General features: G+C 30.4%; 1 protein-coding gene and 1 long non-coding RNA gene across 2 annotated transcripts; both read left to right on the top strand.

The window, feature by feature from the left end:
• Positions 1 to 696: 696 nt before the first annotated feature.
• On the top strand, positions 697 to 5,966 carry LOC105324444 (uncharacterized). The gene is made up of 5 exons (XM_066081592.1): positions 697 to 914; positions 1,794 to 1,915; positions 3,019 to 3,259; positions 4,440 to 4,524; positions 5,230 to 5,966. The coding sequence occupies exons 1-5, from the start codon at positions 803 to 805 to the stop codon at positions 5,729 to 5,731; spliced, it is 1,062 nt and encodes a 353-aa protein (XP_065937664.1). The 5' UTR covers positions 697 to 802; the 3' UTR covers positions 5,732 to 5,966.
• Positions 5,967 to 12,963: 6,997 nt separating this feature from the next.
• Positions 12,964 to 15,985, top strand: LOC105328530 (uncharacterized). Its single transcript, XR_010712929.1, has 5 exons — positions 12,964 to 13,028; positions 13,250 to 13,408; positions 14,137 to 14,258; positions 14,447 to 14,609; positions 15,866 to 15,985. It is a non-coding gene; the product is annotated as an uncharacterized lncRNA (long non-coding RNA).
• Positions 15,986 to 17,104: the final 1,119 nt, after the last annotated feature.

Genomic DNA, 17,104 nt, shown 5'->3' with positions numbered 1-17,104 from the left:
TTCGACAATTTTGATTTTAATGAAATACACTCACCTATGAAAGAAGTGCAAAAGAAATTTATTAAAGGTAAAATGATAAAGATATAAAGATATTTTCATCGAACTATAATCATTTTTACACTTGGCACTTTTCCAAGAAACAGATTCCTTATGTAGAATAATAATGGGAAATATTTACATTTTTTCTCCATTCAAAATCACTCAGAATACCTCGCAAAATGTTTCAACGTTACCGTCAGGGACTTTCATGTCTCTTGCATTGCTGCAAAATCCAAGCATTCTTCTTTTTTTAACCATTTATTGAAACATGAAAAACTAGAGGGGCGTTTCAGAAAAAAACCTTTGGATTTTTTTTACTACTGAATGAACATCGTATAAATTCTAAGGCATCTTATTTAAGAAAACGTGCTGCATAAATATGTTGGGACAGAGTATAGATAGTGTATTATTTCTTATAAGTACCGATGAATGTGATTTCTTCAGATTTTCTATTTCACGAGTGTATTTTTTTTCAGAACCAATCACTAAGCAGGCAGATGTTTTATCAAACTCCACTTGTATCGCTATGCGTTGTGATACTGAGCAAACTGAAGATGATCTAATTGATCGCAAAGATTGTAAGAAAGTGTGCAGTGAATCAGGTAATACTACTCATCTATAGAAAATTAAATCAACAAGTGCCACATTTTTATTTTGTTTCTTTTAAAAATATTTATAGTATCCTTCAATTAGTTTTCTTACAGATTGATTGTTCTTTTCAGAAAACAGACCACAAAATCCAAGGAATTGCACCGAAACAAGGATGGCTTATCTTGAATCAGTATTGAACAAAAGTTGTGATGCTGCAAACTTTGAGAGTTCGAGAAAAACCTGGTTTATTTTAAAAAGACAAGTGCACATGAGTTATGATCGAGGTAAATATTACTGAAAAGCAAGGAATGATATAATGTTTGATACATATCAAGTACTTTAAATCAATACCGCAATTGTCACAACACAGCTGCGAATAATTATATGAATTGATATCTATGCAAGATATTGTGTTGCGTTCAAATAAAGTTATACATTAAAAAGTACATTGAAATATCTAAACAACTCTTCCCAGAACTAATTTAACATAATGATATAAATTCAAAAGTAATTGACTAGACCAACATACAACACTGAAAATGTATTGAACATCATCCACTTTCATTTAACTTAGATCACAAAATACGATGAACACTTAACAACGTAATGCTCTTACTTCGTAATACAGAACAGACAACCCATGATTATTTTTGGGTGGTGGTACAGGCAGTCTCTCTGTAATAATACATGTATCAGAAGCAGCTGCATGTACTGCACATACATGTTCTGTGATGTGTATATTGGGAGAGTAGTTTTAGGACAAAGTTTTGCAATTTCCAGTCAGATTTATTAATTTGTTTGTAAACATAAAACCGCGTTGCTTGTGATATCTGCAATATGCAATTAGGTTATCTATAACCGGCCCTAATTTTTGCATTTTTTGCTAAAAAGAATATATTTCTATAACTATACAATTCACACAAAAAATTCACACTAAAACTCTTTAATCTATTTGCATGATAATTCTGTTCCCTTTGTTGTTTCCTCTTTTCGAGGTAAATAATTGTTTTCGTTTGCTAACACTTTTAATTAAATTGTGGGAGGATGAAATTTCAACATAATACATGTAAATACATAAGCTTACTGTAATAGTCATTACAGTCATTACATAATAGTCATATACTGAAATCTCTGTATATCCCTTATGATAAACTTTATTCCAGAAGACGTAAATCCTACAGAGTTTGAAAAAAAGAACCTTTTCATTGACTGTCAACGATGTCTCATCAAATCATGTCGAAATATTGACTGCAACAACAAAATAGGTGTAATTGTGTGTAGAAATGTAAGTCTGTTCAGATGTAAGAAAGTTCATTACTATTGATTCAGGTTCATTTTTTTTAAACATAATATTGTATTGATTAAAAGGAGCATGGTCACGATTTTTTGTCAGAATTTATTTTCTCCGCTTTTAATGTATACAATGTGTCAGTGAGGCATTTCTATTAGTAAACCAAAATATGAGTGTCAGTCGCCGAGTTATAAGTGAGATAAAGGTCACAATTTTTGATTTGTAAAAAAAAACCTCGTGTCATGTTTTTGTTTACATCTTGAATGTTAAAAAGAACTTTTCAGGATAAGTCCTAAAATAAATTTGACAAACACTAGAATCTATTTATTTTAAAAACGAATAAGCACATAGAAAAATCAGATTATTAATGAACCTTTTTGGTTTATTAAACCAATGTAAACAAAAACATGGCACGAGTCTTGTTTAAATAACGAGGAATTTTTAGCTTTGTATTTTGCTTATAACCCTACGACTAAGTCAACTTTTGGTTGATCATTAGAAATGCATTACTCTTTGAAAACATTAAAATTAGAAAACCAAAATTTGACCTAATCGTGACCACGCCCCTTTAATGCATCTACATGTAGCAGAGAAATACATTAAATCATTTTTGCTAATCATTCATAAAGAAACTTCACATAGCTCTACAAACACCAAAGAAATGGTAGGAACTTTTTTGTGAATGTTTTCATATGAAAAATAGTAAAAATCGTGTTTTTCAATTACAAACTTTTGACCGGCTAAGAGGCTTTAGAATAAAAGAATATTGATATTCAAAATTCATTTCTACTCAACGCTTTTAACACAAGTGCACGTGCAATTGTATTATAGGTTTTTCTTTCTTTTTAACTATCCAAAAATTAAAGAAAGATCTGATGCGTTGATCACAAAGCCTCTTTAAAAATGCTGGCGATAAGAACAGACACGCGAAAATACTTTTTTAGTGTAAAGAAATGTACATGTATAAACGATTTCTATATTGTTTGTTCGACTAAACTACTCGTGCGAAGAAAAGTGTCATTTAAATGAACCTCTTATCAACATTATAAAATTTGTGCAGGAATCCGATATTTAGTGGCCAGGTTCTTTTTTTAAAGGGGCTGATCAAAGCTGATTCGCCCTCTATCCCAACGCCATCGACACAAACCACGGTTTGGGGTCAACAAGCTTGGGAAAAGAGAAACACTGTAAATCACACGTGGGCTACAAACGATGTGTCAACGACTGTGATGAAGAAACAAACGTTTTTGTTGACGTCAAATAAAATTGACTCTAGAGAAAATATAAGCACACTGAAAACTACATCTATAAATCCAATCAATCGACAAAGAAAGGAGGGTAAGAAACCATTTGCGTATATACAAGTAATTTCTTTATGATAGTAATCCCATAAAATCAAGAAATAATTCCACATTTCTTTTATTCATAATATTTTTTATTATAATACGTGCCAAAAAAAATTGGACATTTAATTTTATTTAACATAAACTCGGCACAAAAGAAACCCGGTAATGCTATAGAACACGTCCATGTTAGGCAAAGTGCCAGCTATTTTATTCCAGGCAAATACATTGTAAAAAGTAGACATTCAGCTATCAATCAAATTTAAAAAATGTCTACTGCATTGGTCATTGTTGCTGTTGTGTCCCCACTTATGCTCGATAAAATAGCTGAAGTGGTGCTTGGTTCACCTTATACAGCGCTGTGAAGCTGATCCTACTTAGCCTAAGGAACCAGAATAATATTCACTTTGTTTCTTTTGTGACAAAACCAGCAGCAAAAAAAATTATTAACTAGAAATTTTATGATATTAAGTATTTTAACAGAACATGTCCGGAAACAAGGTTGGTCAGTTATAGAAATCGCAATTTTTGTGCACCGTAAATTGCAAGACTTAGTATATGTATCATTAATGTTTGTCACTGTAATTCTACGGTGTGTCAACACGAATTTCCTGCTAAGAGTTACTGATCTGCTGCTAACAACAAAGGCAGCCTTCATATACTTTCAGTGTCAATTTTATTTATTTTTTTATCCAATAACAAAGTTATTTTCACGGGTTGTCTTTTCATGTTTGTGTTATGGTCATAATCTTATTTCTTGATTCATCGAGGATTTGTGTCTTCATTGCCCATATCGATTATCTTTACTAAATTGCCCCTCCCCATCCATTCACACCCAATATAATACATTTTAAGTGTCCAACTGCATGTTTAGCATGTAAGCTTTACTATACTATTTTCTATATGTCCGTCGACCTGTACATGTTTTCTGTCTCTCTCTGTCTGTCTCTCTCTCTCTGTCTCTCTGTCTCTCTCTCTTTCTCTCTCTCTCTCTCTCTCTCTCTCTCTCTCTCTCTCTCTCTCTCTCTCTCTCTCTCTCTCTCTCTCTCTCTGTGACCAAAAAGCCAAAAGCTGATATTTAATGAACAACTGAGATAAACAAATAAAAGGTCTAAAGAATGTGTCTTTTCTCTCTATATATTATGAAATATTGATCACGTTTTTGTTTTGATAAGATGAAACTGGGAAAAACGTCGGAATAGTAGCTGTGTCCTTCCTTGTTTGTGCATTGATATTAGCAGGAGCATTCTGTTTTGTCAGGTACGCAGACATCAAATTTTTATAAGGTGCTTTTTATGATCAAAGGATCAGGTATTTATTATATTATCTTTTTTGGAATTGAAATTGTATATAACTTTTTTACAATCAATGACATCGGTTTTACTTTTATCAGAAATAAGAAAAAATATGACTCCAGCAATGTTGCAATGATTTTAATGGCCTTTGATAATAGAATTGTCAGTAATTTTTTTAAGGGGTTTTTAACTAGAAAAAGATGACTGCATCCGCAGATCACAACACTTTTCAAGTATTTTAATCATCGTTGAAAAAAGAGTATTATTTAATGATTTCATGTTGATCGATGCATGCGGTATTTATTTTCTAAGGCTAATATACTGGAAAACGTTAATATTTTTTAGCGATTTAATTAGAAAAGGCGTAATATGAGTGGATGAATCAATTTATCTGTTAATTAGATTTGATTTCTACTAATTTTCTTTTTATACAAATTCATAATTAAGGAAAAGTTATATAAAAAGATATATAAAAATTCATGCAATGTAATAAAAAAAAAAAGAATTGATACATTTATTTACGCATTCATATTTTGTTTTTTCTTATGTTTTAAATACTAATGGAAGAATCTATTAAAAAATAAAACAAAGTCAACATTGTTTTACAGGTGCTCGTTTTATTATATGAAATATTAATAGATAAACTTGATGCATTATTCTTAATTCTTAGAATAAGGAAGAAATTCCTTCTGAAAAGAGAACGTCCAAGCACATCCATATTGACTGAATTTTCATCGGAAAAAAATAAACAATCATCTCATGAAAATGATAATAATCAGAGAATTGATGAAATATCTGTTGGAAATTCGCCAAAAGAGTGTCTGTATGATTTCGCAGACAACAGTAAATTAGAAGGGGAAACTCAATATAACCAAGAAAACGAATTACTGTATCATCATCTCAGAGAAAGTGTTCCGACAAATAATGTGAATGAAAATACATATATGGTAGCTGGATACAAGACATCGGACGAAGACAACGTGTATTTTGGAAGGGTGGAGGATCCATACGATCATCTTAGAGGGACGGTCCGTACAAGACAGGAAGACAATACCTACGACCATGCACCGATTGTAGGCGAGTCTGACTATTCCAGCTTTAACATTAATGTGGGTAGGAATACAGGTCAATCACATGTTGAAGAAAGCATATATGACCAATTTGAGGGCTAATAATGATAATTGACAGTTTTAAAATTCGGCTATGAACAATTGTCCAGTTTAAACTCTTTTAAGACGCAATACTTGTTATATAGACGTTGATGTCATCAACCAGCAGATTCACTTTCCTTAGACCCACTAGCACGATACTTATACAGATTAATTTAGTTCTCCAATACTAGACGATACAACGATATTGTTGACAACTTATATTTACGATTCTGAATGAGGAATGATTTAATACGCAGGATACTGTGGAATCATTAAATTTCGTGGGGGCCAATTTTCGTGGATGACTTAAATTTTACAGGTTCGTGGGGACGTAATTTCGTGTATTCATATATATCTACAAAAGGGAATATGACTTTATTACCCTAATTCATCAATTCGTGAAGGATGTTATTTCGTGGATGAGAGGTACCCACGAATTCCACGAAAAATGAGCCACCACGAAATCTGATGATTTCACAGTATACTAACAATAACGAAGGATACACGGACAAACAATACAAAGAAACAGAAAATATTCTGTTCACTAATATTGTTTTCACTTATTTGTACTTTGATGATTGTTTTGCGTTTAAAATGGATCATGTGTAAATTGAATATCTAAAAGTTTTGGCCATAATATTTACTTTATTTTTGATGTAGGAATAAATGATAAGGTTTTTATGTTCAATAGCAACAATTCAACGAAGACTTTGATACTTGTACACCTTAATCTAATTATCGAATACTAGACGATACAACGATATTGTTAACAACTTATATTTACGATTCTGAATGAGGAATGATTTAATACACCGGATATACTAACAATAACGTAGGGTACACGGACAAACAATACAAAGAAACAGAAAATATTCTGTTCACTAATATTGTTTTCACTTATTTGTACTTTGATGATTGGTTTGCGTTTAAAATGTTACATGTGTTAATTGAATGTCTAAAAGTGTTGGCTATAATATTTTTTTTGCTTTGGAAATAAGTAACAAAGCTTTTATTATAAATAAACGAATGCTAAATCAATATAGAAAAATACAAAGACATTAATGCTATTTCAGTTTGAAAGAATATACAAAAATATTCAAAAATATGGCCGTTACATATTTAAAATATTACATTTTTATCACGATGAACAATTAAGCATAATCTACATCTATATTGTTATAAAATCTACATATTAACATAGGATCGGTAATAGAAATGGAATAATTAAAACATAAAACTTAGAACCTAGAAGTGCACATTGCTTTTTGAGATTTTGACCCTCTTGTTTTTCTTTGGTTTCTTTTTATTATTATTTTTTTTTTCTGACTCCTTCTCAGCTTGATATCGCAAAAAGTTTTCCTTCGATTTCAATGAATTTTTCAGAGCTTTTGTAAAATTACCTTGCCTCAACGATGTTAAAGTTTTAGCATTTAAGTCACTTCAGTTCAAATTTCACTGCCATTTTTAATTTTTAAAAGTGATTTTGTCCGGGGGAAATCTCCATAAACTTTAAAGTTATCACTTTGAAATTTTTACTGATGAAAGATGTATCAATTCTATGCTGTACTTGGGGGTTGAAGATTTTATTCACCAATTTTGCTCAAAACCGGAAGTAGTTCCAATTTTTGGAAATTTTAATTTTTTCGAACAAAATGAGTCAATTCTACGGTATTATAGCATTTGCCATGGTGAATTCAAATCTGAAATATGTTTTAAAATCGGACAATGCATTGCAGATATATTAAAGAATAAAAACAGATTTGTCTTGAAATTTTGATTCCGCGTTCTAGGTTTGAAAAATAACGTAAAGTTAAAAATGAAATTAACTCGTACCAAAAATAATTCTATTTTTGTTAAGTCTTACTTTGAAAAATTAAAAAAATGACATGTTCGGATTTCTTTTTGTTAAGTCGTTCTTGAAATCCTAAAGGTTTTTGTTCATTCGTTCTCAGAATCATTCGGATTTTGTTACATCGTGCCCCAAAAAAAATAAATTTTTTTTAAGTTCCCCTTGTGATTGGTTTAAGAACTTTGCTTCTTACAGGAACATCTAACTTTACTCTCGATATTTACGAGCTTTGCTCTAGTTCTTATTATTATTCGTCTGGTCGAGAGAATGGTTGTATTTTTATCTCAACCAAAATCACATTTTTTTCTAACTTTAGAATAAGTAGTAACTTTAGAATAGAATTAGTCAAGTGTGATATGCATTTTTTTCATTCAACTTTTTATAATTTAAACAATATTTATTCAATATAATACATGTATTTTGAATGGAATTAGGTAGCAGGTATATTCTATTTTAGCCCTCTCTTTACACCATGATCAAAACAAAGAATCGGATACATTGAAATGTTTGATAGCAATAACTGAACGAAGACTTTGAAAAAAACAAATAAAAAAAGAAGAAAAAAATGTTGTTTGCTCTTTTGGGTCATTTCAATTGTATAATTTATTGTTGGTACATGTTGAAATTTAACCAAACTATTGATAAAATGATTTTGATGAGTGCTCTTATTCATGTGATATTTACATTGTATCATTTTTTTTTTGTTGTCTGCGCATATTTTTTAATAAATATTTTTTCATATTGATGATTAAAACATTATTCTTTGCATATATGCTTTTTATTTATTTGCTTTTCTAAATACAAAAACAAACTAGAGTAATACAATGATTTAGATGTCAGCGTTTATCACTCGAGGTTGGGCACATCGAAACGCAGCTTTCGCTGATTAACATTTGACGTTGTTATTATTTAAAGAAGCAAAATCTTGTTTAAGACAATGCATATGATCAGATTGAATTTAAACCAAAAGGTCCTGCATAAGCCAAATACATTTTTGTGATCTTTTTGTATTTAAAATTGTTTTTTAGCAGGAATATTTGATATGACATAGAAAATTTTTGAACTTCATGATATATTAAAACAGTTTTATTATATAACGTCTTCAGCATTAAAAATGCATAAAGACTATAGGGGTTAAAAATGTAGGTTTCTATTAAAAAAGTCTTCAAAGACAAAATAGTTCTTATCAAATTCAGCTGATAACTTTTCGGACTCTTTATTAATACATTTGTATGGTTTTACACTAATTTTCAATCATACTCTTTAATTCGCGGTATTTGTATTTTTTTCTGTAATGCTAGAAGAATTCATTCTCAATGATGTAAGATTTCACTGATATTTTCAGTCCTGATTTAGAATATCATGTATGTATCATTAAATCTATCTTCTGATAAATAGAACACGGCGGGTGTATCCAGTCAGCAGAGGATGCTCACTCCTCCTCTATCTATTTGGAGGTCTGTGTTGCTCTGCTTTGAATTTGTATTTCGTTTTATGGATTTTTGAGATGGTTGACGGTTTGTTATTGTTATTTTATCATTCTGACAAAATTTTGTCCATATGCTGTTATGATATAATTTTCAAGTCTACAATGTATATTTTTGTGATGAAATATTCCACAATTAAAGTGTTCTTCCTTGTTTCTAATCCTATAATTATAACAATCTGAGTTACACAACTACGAGAAGAGGAAAGAACAGGTGGCATGACAAGGCACATGTACAATACGGGGTTTTTTTCTACAAACAATATGCAAATTGACTTTGTTTTAACAATAATAAACCTTGATCTACTTTTGTATTAATTTCCGAAAATGTTTAAAACGTTTGTTTTGTCTTATTTTATTTTAAAAACAAATGCGCGATTTCTTCCTGCTTGAATGTTGTCTCCCAAAATTATTTCAATTTGCCGAACGTTTCCATTTCCCTTTTAATTAATATTATGATCAAATAAACATGCCGGATACATTAAAGCTTATATTATTAATCATGGAAAAGTATACTGCAAAGTAAAAATGTATATAAATTATTCTTTTTGATTTTTAGTTCTATATAGTCGTAAAGTTGATAGAAAGGGGTTTTTTTTAATAAAGAACTATTAATCTATGTCGGATAAGATACATATAAGCATGTATGTTGGCTTGCTGCTCGAAATAAACCAGAATCAAAATTAAGTCTATTTGTAATTATGTTTCCAAATTTCTCTTGAAACTCGCAACGGACTGAAAACAAATCATGAAATACTGTTTCTATCACATTTAAATCTGTATTATTGATAGTATTAACGATTAGACCAACATGTGCTTCGTGAATTATCACCGTTATTAGAGGGTTGTTTTTTTAATTTACAAAACGTAAACATAGCAATTGAAAAAATTGCATGTCCCACAAACCTGTGCCTTTTCGATAACATAAGTACTGTACCCGGTACAAAAACAATCTTTATTTTTTCAAATCCATCAAAATGACCTTGACGGATGTTCACTGAACAAGCGTTAAAACTGTTTTCCGCATAAAAATGTAGTTCACTGAACAAGCGTTAAAACCGTTCTCCGCATAACAATGTAGTTCCTATTTAAAAGAGAACACAAATTGTATAGCATGCCATTTGGTTATTTCAAGTTTACAACTGATATATTTAAACATCACAAGATATTCTTTTCTTCTGTATTATTCTTAAAACTTCAAGTTTTCAATGTATACTTGCTGAGCAACGTGGAATACGTCGTTTACACTTGTAGCCTTGATCACGCCATTATCAAGCCGAGAGTGCATAGTCAAATTTGTTAGAGCTGTTTCAAGAGCGTAACTATGCAACAGTTAATCATAGTTGAGTTGTTAAATATCTTACCCTACCACGCTTCACAATTCATTAAAACGAAATCAATAAAACTATGTATATGCTTAATAAACCCAGTAAACTCATTAATATTAACTAAATGTATCTATTAAGTCATATAATGCCATATCACAAACATGTTTGTAATAAACACCAAAAGACTCCGGATAAGTGCATTGAGTACTTTGATGTTATTCCTGGTCTGGCAAATTATGTAACAGAAAAATAAATTTCTTCCTACAATAAAATGTCCTCATATTTTTTATATGATTTTCATGTGTGCAAGGTACAATCCTGTTGTGAAATGTTTCCCAAACTTAACCATTCTTCCTTGTTTCTAATTCTATAATTTAAACAAGCTCAACCACACAACTGCAAAACGAGAAAAGAGCAGATATCATAAAAAGGTACGTGCATGATAAATTTGTTGTTTCTGAAAAATATTCAAATTTACTTCGTTAACGGTAGCTGATTGGTCTTTTTTTTATAATTAACATTTTTTAGATTGTTTTCAAATCTGTATCTTATTTTGTTTATAGATTTTAGAGAAATTGTAACAGCACGATTAATGCCAGATTTATGTTGTCTTCTAAAAGCTAAGTGTATTACTTTCCCTTTTAATAAGTATGATTTTGGATAGTTGAATATAAATGGTTCATAATAAAGTACATGGCAAAGTAAAATGCAGGGAAAGTATTACGTCTAATTTCTAGTTTATATCAACTACAAGACCATTATAAGTATTATTTATTCAATAACGAACTATCGTATTACACGAGTTGGGGTTAATATGCCAAATGGTTTGCAACAAAGAATCACAACCAAATCAAGTGAACCAGTCTTGCGTTCAATATTATCTCAAGACATGTACATGGATATTCATGGTCAATCATTATCGAATTCGCCAGCCGACAAAAATGTCTTGCTTAGATTAATTAACACAATTGTACCTTAAGCTGACGCTTTTACCCGAATAAACGGTCGCATTGTGCGTAATCTTAAACCTTGACTTCTAGGGTTTTTTTTATTTATTTATTTCAATCTCAACACTGACTGTGTCCAATGGTACACAGAAATGACAATGATGTAGTATATATGTAATTTCTATAGCATTAAATATTTTTGACGTCGTCATGTCAGTAACTGCTGTCAGGTTAGCGGACAAAGTGAATTGAATAGCGCGCGTTAGCGCGTAATAATAATTTGTCTGCTCAACTGACGGCAGTTATTGACACGACGACATCAAAAAAATAATTTTACCTTATATTTACATTCCCATAATTGATAAAATCAATTATGTTATTAAAAGTGCATATTTTCTCATGTCTAGGAATATTTGCCCAAAGCTTTGAGAGATGATTGAAGATTAGATTGCACTTTTTTTTTAATCGAGATAGATAAATGATAACAGACGATTGAACAACGTTGTATTCGTATTTTTAAAAGGAGTGTGTTCTATATTATATGATCAGGTTCACATAAAATAGGCAAATATAAATGTATGACTTGACCTCCAAGCCGTAGAAAAAACGCAAACCTGCACTTGATACTGAACATATATATTCATTAAGGGAGATGTGCAGCTATCTTGTACATTTGAGGATGAGAATGTAAACATTTCTTGAAATGGCTTGTTTCTGCCCAAAACTGACCAAAACTTTTGCTAAAAGATATGATTATTGTTTATAAAGTCCATATATACAGCGTAATCGTTCTAATAAGTGTCATTTTGTATTGACATCAGCCAAATTAATATCTAAAAAGTTGAAATTATTCAAAGATGATTAAAAAATAGAAAATAACATGTACATCAAGATTTCATTTTAATAAAAACAAAATTTGTGTTGGCTTCGAACCTGGTAAGTGAGCGCAAGAAAGCCATTTTATTGCATACAGATATATATCTGAATTCCACGTTTATCAATTAGAAAACAGAATTATATAGCAAGTGAAAATATGACAAGATATTGTAAGATATATTACCCAAAAAAAAAGCTTTTCTACGTTTAATTATAAATATGTAGTGTTATCTTAACGACTTTGTAGAAATTATTTATTTCAACCTGAGAATGAAACTTTTTAAACACCTAGTAAATACCCACCTTAATTTATGGAAAGTCACATCTTCTACATGGGAAGAAGATCGTGTCCTTTGCAAAATAAGAGGCAGCAAAAAGACAGCTTTTATATTACTACCAAAAACACCTCCAGTATACTTGTATGCATAGAAGTATCACCAAACTTTTGGTGATACTTCTATGCATACAAGTAAACTGGTATATTATATGAGTATATTATATTCTGAAAAGTGTGCAAATGGATTAATGATTTTACCCGTACAAAAAGAAACGGTCAAAAGGAATAATTTAAAACAAACATTTCATTATTCGAACAATCCCTTCTTAGGAAAGCTGTTATGCCTGAAATAACCATAGAGTCTAATTTTATTTAATTTTTTAAACTGCAGATACTGAAGATATCAGAAACATCAAGTAACAGAACGATAGGCGGCGGAAACTTTGATTATAAGTGTATCTTCTAATACTCAGTATAGCAATTATTTTGTTAAAGATATGATGTCTTCCTTTGGTATTCTACATTCGCTCTATTTGAGATCCCTGAGTATATCAGGTGAGAACATATATTTCATTCCAAATCCATCTATCAAAAGAAAATATAAAAGTGATGATGATTATAACTCGGTTGAAACTTATAATTTTTATAAAGTAATGTCATTCTTTTAAAGTTATAAAGGTTAAGGACATCTTATTTTAGAGTATTTTAATTATAAAGTTTCATGTATTTTTTATCAGAACTGTACCATGTAGTTTTTTTATATCTATTTCATCAAGCTGTATGGCTTTGTGTATATTGTGTCAATTACTGGTCATGGTTTGAAGCAAGGGATTGTTGCCGATCAATTGGACTACCTTTGGGGACACAGAGTAACACGTCATATTCTTTCTGGTCGTTTTATTATACACGTCGCTCTCACTGGATGGCACCATTAGGTAATTGTGTTTAACTAGTCCAAAAGATTTAATTTACTTTCATAAACATCAGTTAACAACTTTCTTCTGGGTCGCGGCTTTACAACATTGAATATAAACTATACACCAAAGCTATATTGTAAATGAGTCTCGAGGGAGAATGTTTCAAAGATACGATATTCTTATATTTTTTTTTACAGTGAAAGGCCAACTTTTGGGTAACCATGTGCAAAATATTAATCAAGTTGACCGGATAGTTTATCTGTTTGCCGCACTCAAATTTGGTCGTATGTCCTAATCATCTCCGACTTTTTATATAAGATTATATAGGAAAAAGCGCGTTTTCATTTTCCATTTCATGTGTAAAATATTACAAACATACGATTTTCCTTTAACTTTCAGCGATGGAAGGATAACGTATGTTAATATTTTATCAAATTGAAACGAAATTAAATGGATAGTCTTGGTACTATAAATGTGTTTTGCCAGCCATTTTACAAATAGAATTATATAGAAAAAAGGATGTTTACGAACCAAATTTAATTTTATTTGTATAAGATAAAATTACATAATTTCCACTCACACAGAACATCAAAGGATCTCTGTGTATTTCTATTGTTTGAACATCTTATATCTTTAAACAAATTATTGATGTGAATTAATACATGTATAAAATCTTGTACTTTGCCCTTTTCACTCTGTTCCTGATTGATTAACTATTATTAACTATTATCATTATCTTATTGTAGGATGTGTTTCGAGCCTTAAAGGAAAAACTTACATAAATTTTAGTATGCAAGTGCCTTCAGCCGGACTTTGCCAAGAGCTTTGTATAGAAAGATTATTTAATATAACTCTGTTTATAGTTCAGGTATTCATATCTTCCCGCACATATTTTTCCTTCTTTAAATGTTGCATAATTATCAATGTACGCTCATACAGAAAGTGATACTTTTCAACAAGCGCGATAAAAAGATGTCATCAATTACATTATATTACTGTCGATAGCTAGATACATGTAAGAAGTAATAAATTTTGTGTGATTCATCATTGTACTAGAATGGGACATGCATTTGTCCGACAGACAATCCTTTGGATCTATCTCTCAATACCAATCACTGCAAATTTGACTGTGTTAATGATATGAACTCAACACATAGCTACAAGAATAATTCATGCGGGAAACCTACGGCACCTACAGCCTACTCTGTTTTTCTTTCTCGTAAGTTTTGATAAGATATAAAAATTTTGTGAAAAGACAATATCACTTTTTATACAGAATTTCACTTACTTTGGAATTAGTAAATTGAAGGGAGTGTGTAATTTTGTGAGTACTCACTATTTCATTTGTTATGGTTTGTGGGGATATGATATTGGTGATTCTCTTGTACAATAAAGCATTAAGATTTAATTTTCCAGTTAGAGGGAGATGTTAATGAGTTAAGAAGGTTTAAGGAATTCACGAAAATTCTACTTATACCAAATTGAGAACAGCTCAATACATTATGTCATAAAAATTTAATGGCACTGCAATATGTATTTAACAATAATATAATTTTACAAGAGAAGTTGATTTTTTTATTTGAATGATTGATCTTTCAATAATGGCATTTAATTTCACAAAATAACCATCACATAAACTTTCGTTAAATGTGGGTTGTGTGCAAGACTCCCTCTATTCTTAAAGTAAAGTACATCTTACAAGAAATCTAGAAATATTGAATAGACCTTATGTCCATATACTCACTTTGCTTATGAGATGTGTATGACCTAGGAGACATTGAAAATAATATTTAAGTATAATTTTATGATCAATTAAGTCCCGCCCATACACTTAAACTTTTGATCTAGAAGGCAATAAATTCATAATATTGTTAAATAACCTTTGTGTTCATTATTATCATACTCTAAGTTTATCTTGATGAAAACGAAGATTTGAAAATTGATTTTAAATGAATTCATATTCATTAAATTGTCAATAGAACCCCGCTCATATACCAGAGCCCCTGTACAAGATGAAACTTAGTTCACAATGTAGGAGTTATAACCTATCTCCTCAAAATATAAACGCACTTTTTGTCTATTAAAACATTCACAAAACACATTAATGTTCACAGATTTGCCTAACATTTATGTCACATTGGGTAGATAATCAATTTGTGGTAGTGTAACAAATTGTTCCCCTATCCCATACAGTTGCCACACATAAAGATTAACCTGATAATTTTTAGAGAATATCTAAAAATGTTCATAGATTTTCAAGGACACTAGCTTTATCGTAAACGATGCATGACAATTGACGATATCGTTTGGTGAACTGAGTCACAATAAGATATATGCTATGAGGTTTTTGTCTATTACTGATGTTTTGTTTGAATTACCTCTAGATCTAATGTGTAATATAATAAATATTGTCATATTGATTGTCCTTGTTAACATATGACATTTTGATTAGATCATTTTGAATAATTTAAATAGAACTAGTCCAGGAGGAAGATTGGGCTACAATAAATGTCACGTGCATTGCTGTATACTGCAACAAATCGAAGCCTACAGATGACCAGCTACAAGGTTGCGAAGACGTTACCATGGAAAAGGGTAATTGTTTCTATTACAATGTTTATATATAATATTATATATAAAAAAATCAGAAAATATTCTTTAAATGACTATATGAATGATATAGGAATGTCTAATCGTCTAATCAAAAAATCAGAAAATATTCTTTAAATGACTATATGAATGATATAGGAATGTCTAATCGTCTAATCATAAATTTTATTAAAGTTTCAATGTGACCTTATCTGTGTTTTAATATTTTTCTTAAGAATTTTTTTCGTGAAAAACATTTTACTAATTGATTAAACTTTTCAGTGAAGATTGTCGAAGAGGAGCGATGTGAAAGCTGTAATACTGCATTTAATTTATTATGGAAGGGAATCAAAAGTACAGAAAAACGTTCAAAAACAAATCCGTTAGTTTTCAGAAGACAAACCTACATTAGTCATGATCGAGGTAAGGCAATTATGTGAATAGATACTATTTTCTTTAAAATTTAAACATGCTTAACCAGATATATTGATATTTGCAGCTTACTGTGCGAGATCTCTGTTTGACGACTTAAGTGAATCTTTTATGTGAATGTTAGTATTATTCGTAACTTCTTTTAATTTGTTTAACGGTACTACCGTTGTGTCGAGCGCAACAAGAATTGCACATATATTGCACCATTGTAAACTAAGTAATATTTTAACAGTTATCACCTAACATCAAAGAATAAGAGAGAGAGAGAGAGAGAGAGAGAGAGAGAGAGAGAGAGAGAGAGAGAGAGAGAGAGAGAGAGATATGAAAGAGGGCGAGAGAGGAGATATTTTTATTTATAATATATCTAAGTTTAAAGATATTCTTACAAAATACATTGACTTGCTTCCCCCTAAAACCGTTCTTTACTTTTGGAGACAATTGATCAGTCTGTAAAATGTAATTTGTGTTTAATTGGTCAAAAGTGTAAATATAGTATAATTTTTCTTTTGTACCTTGTTATTATCTGACTTATTTCTCCCTGGTTTAATTTCAATTTTCCAATTTAATGGTTTGACAACATGCAAGATCTGTATAGCTTTTTTAACTGCTTATTTTTTCTCTTCTTTTCTTTATTATTTAGTAATTATTTAGTTATTAAATGACATCTTTTTTTATTTCCTCCCTACTTAAACA

The sequence above is a fragment of the Magallana gigas genome, chromosome 4 (genome assembly GCF_963853765.1).
Source record: "Magallana gigas chromosome 4, xbMagGiga1.1, whole genome shotgun sequence".
Lineage (NCBI taxonomy): Eukaryota > Metazoa > Mollusca > Bivalvia > Ostreida > Ostreidae > Magallana > Magallana gigas.
This window is presented reverse-complemented; position numbering and strand designations above follow the sequence as displayed.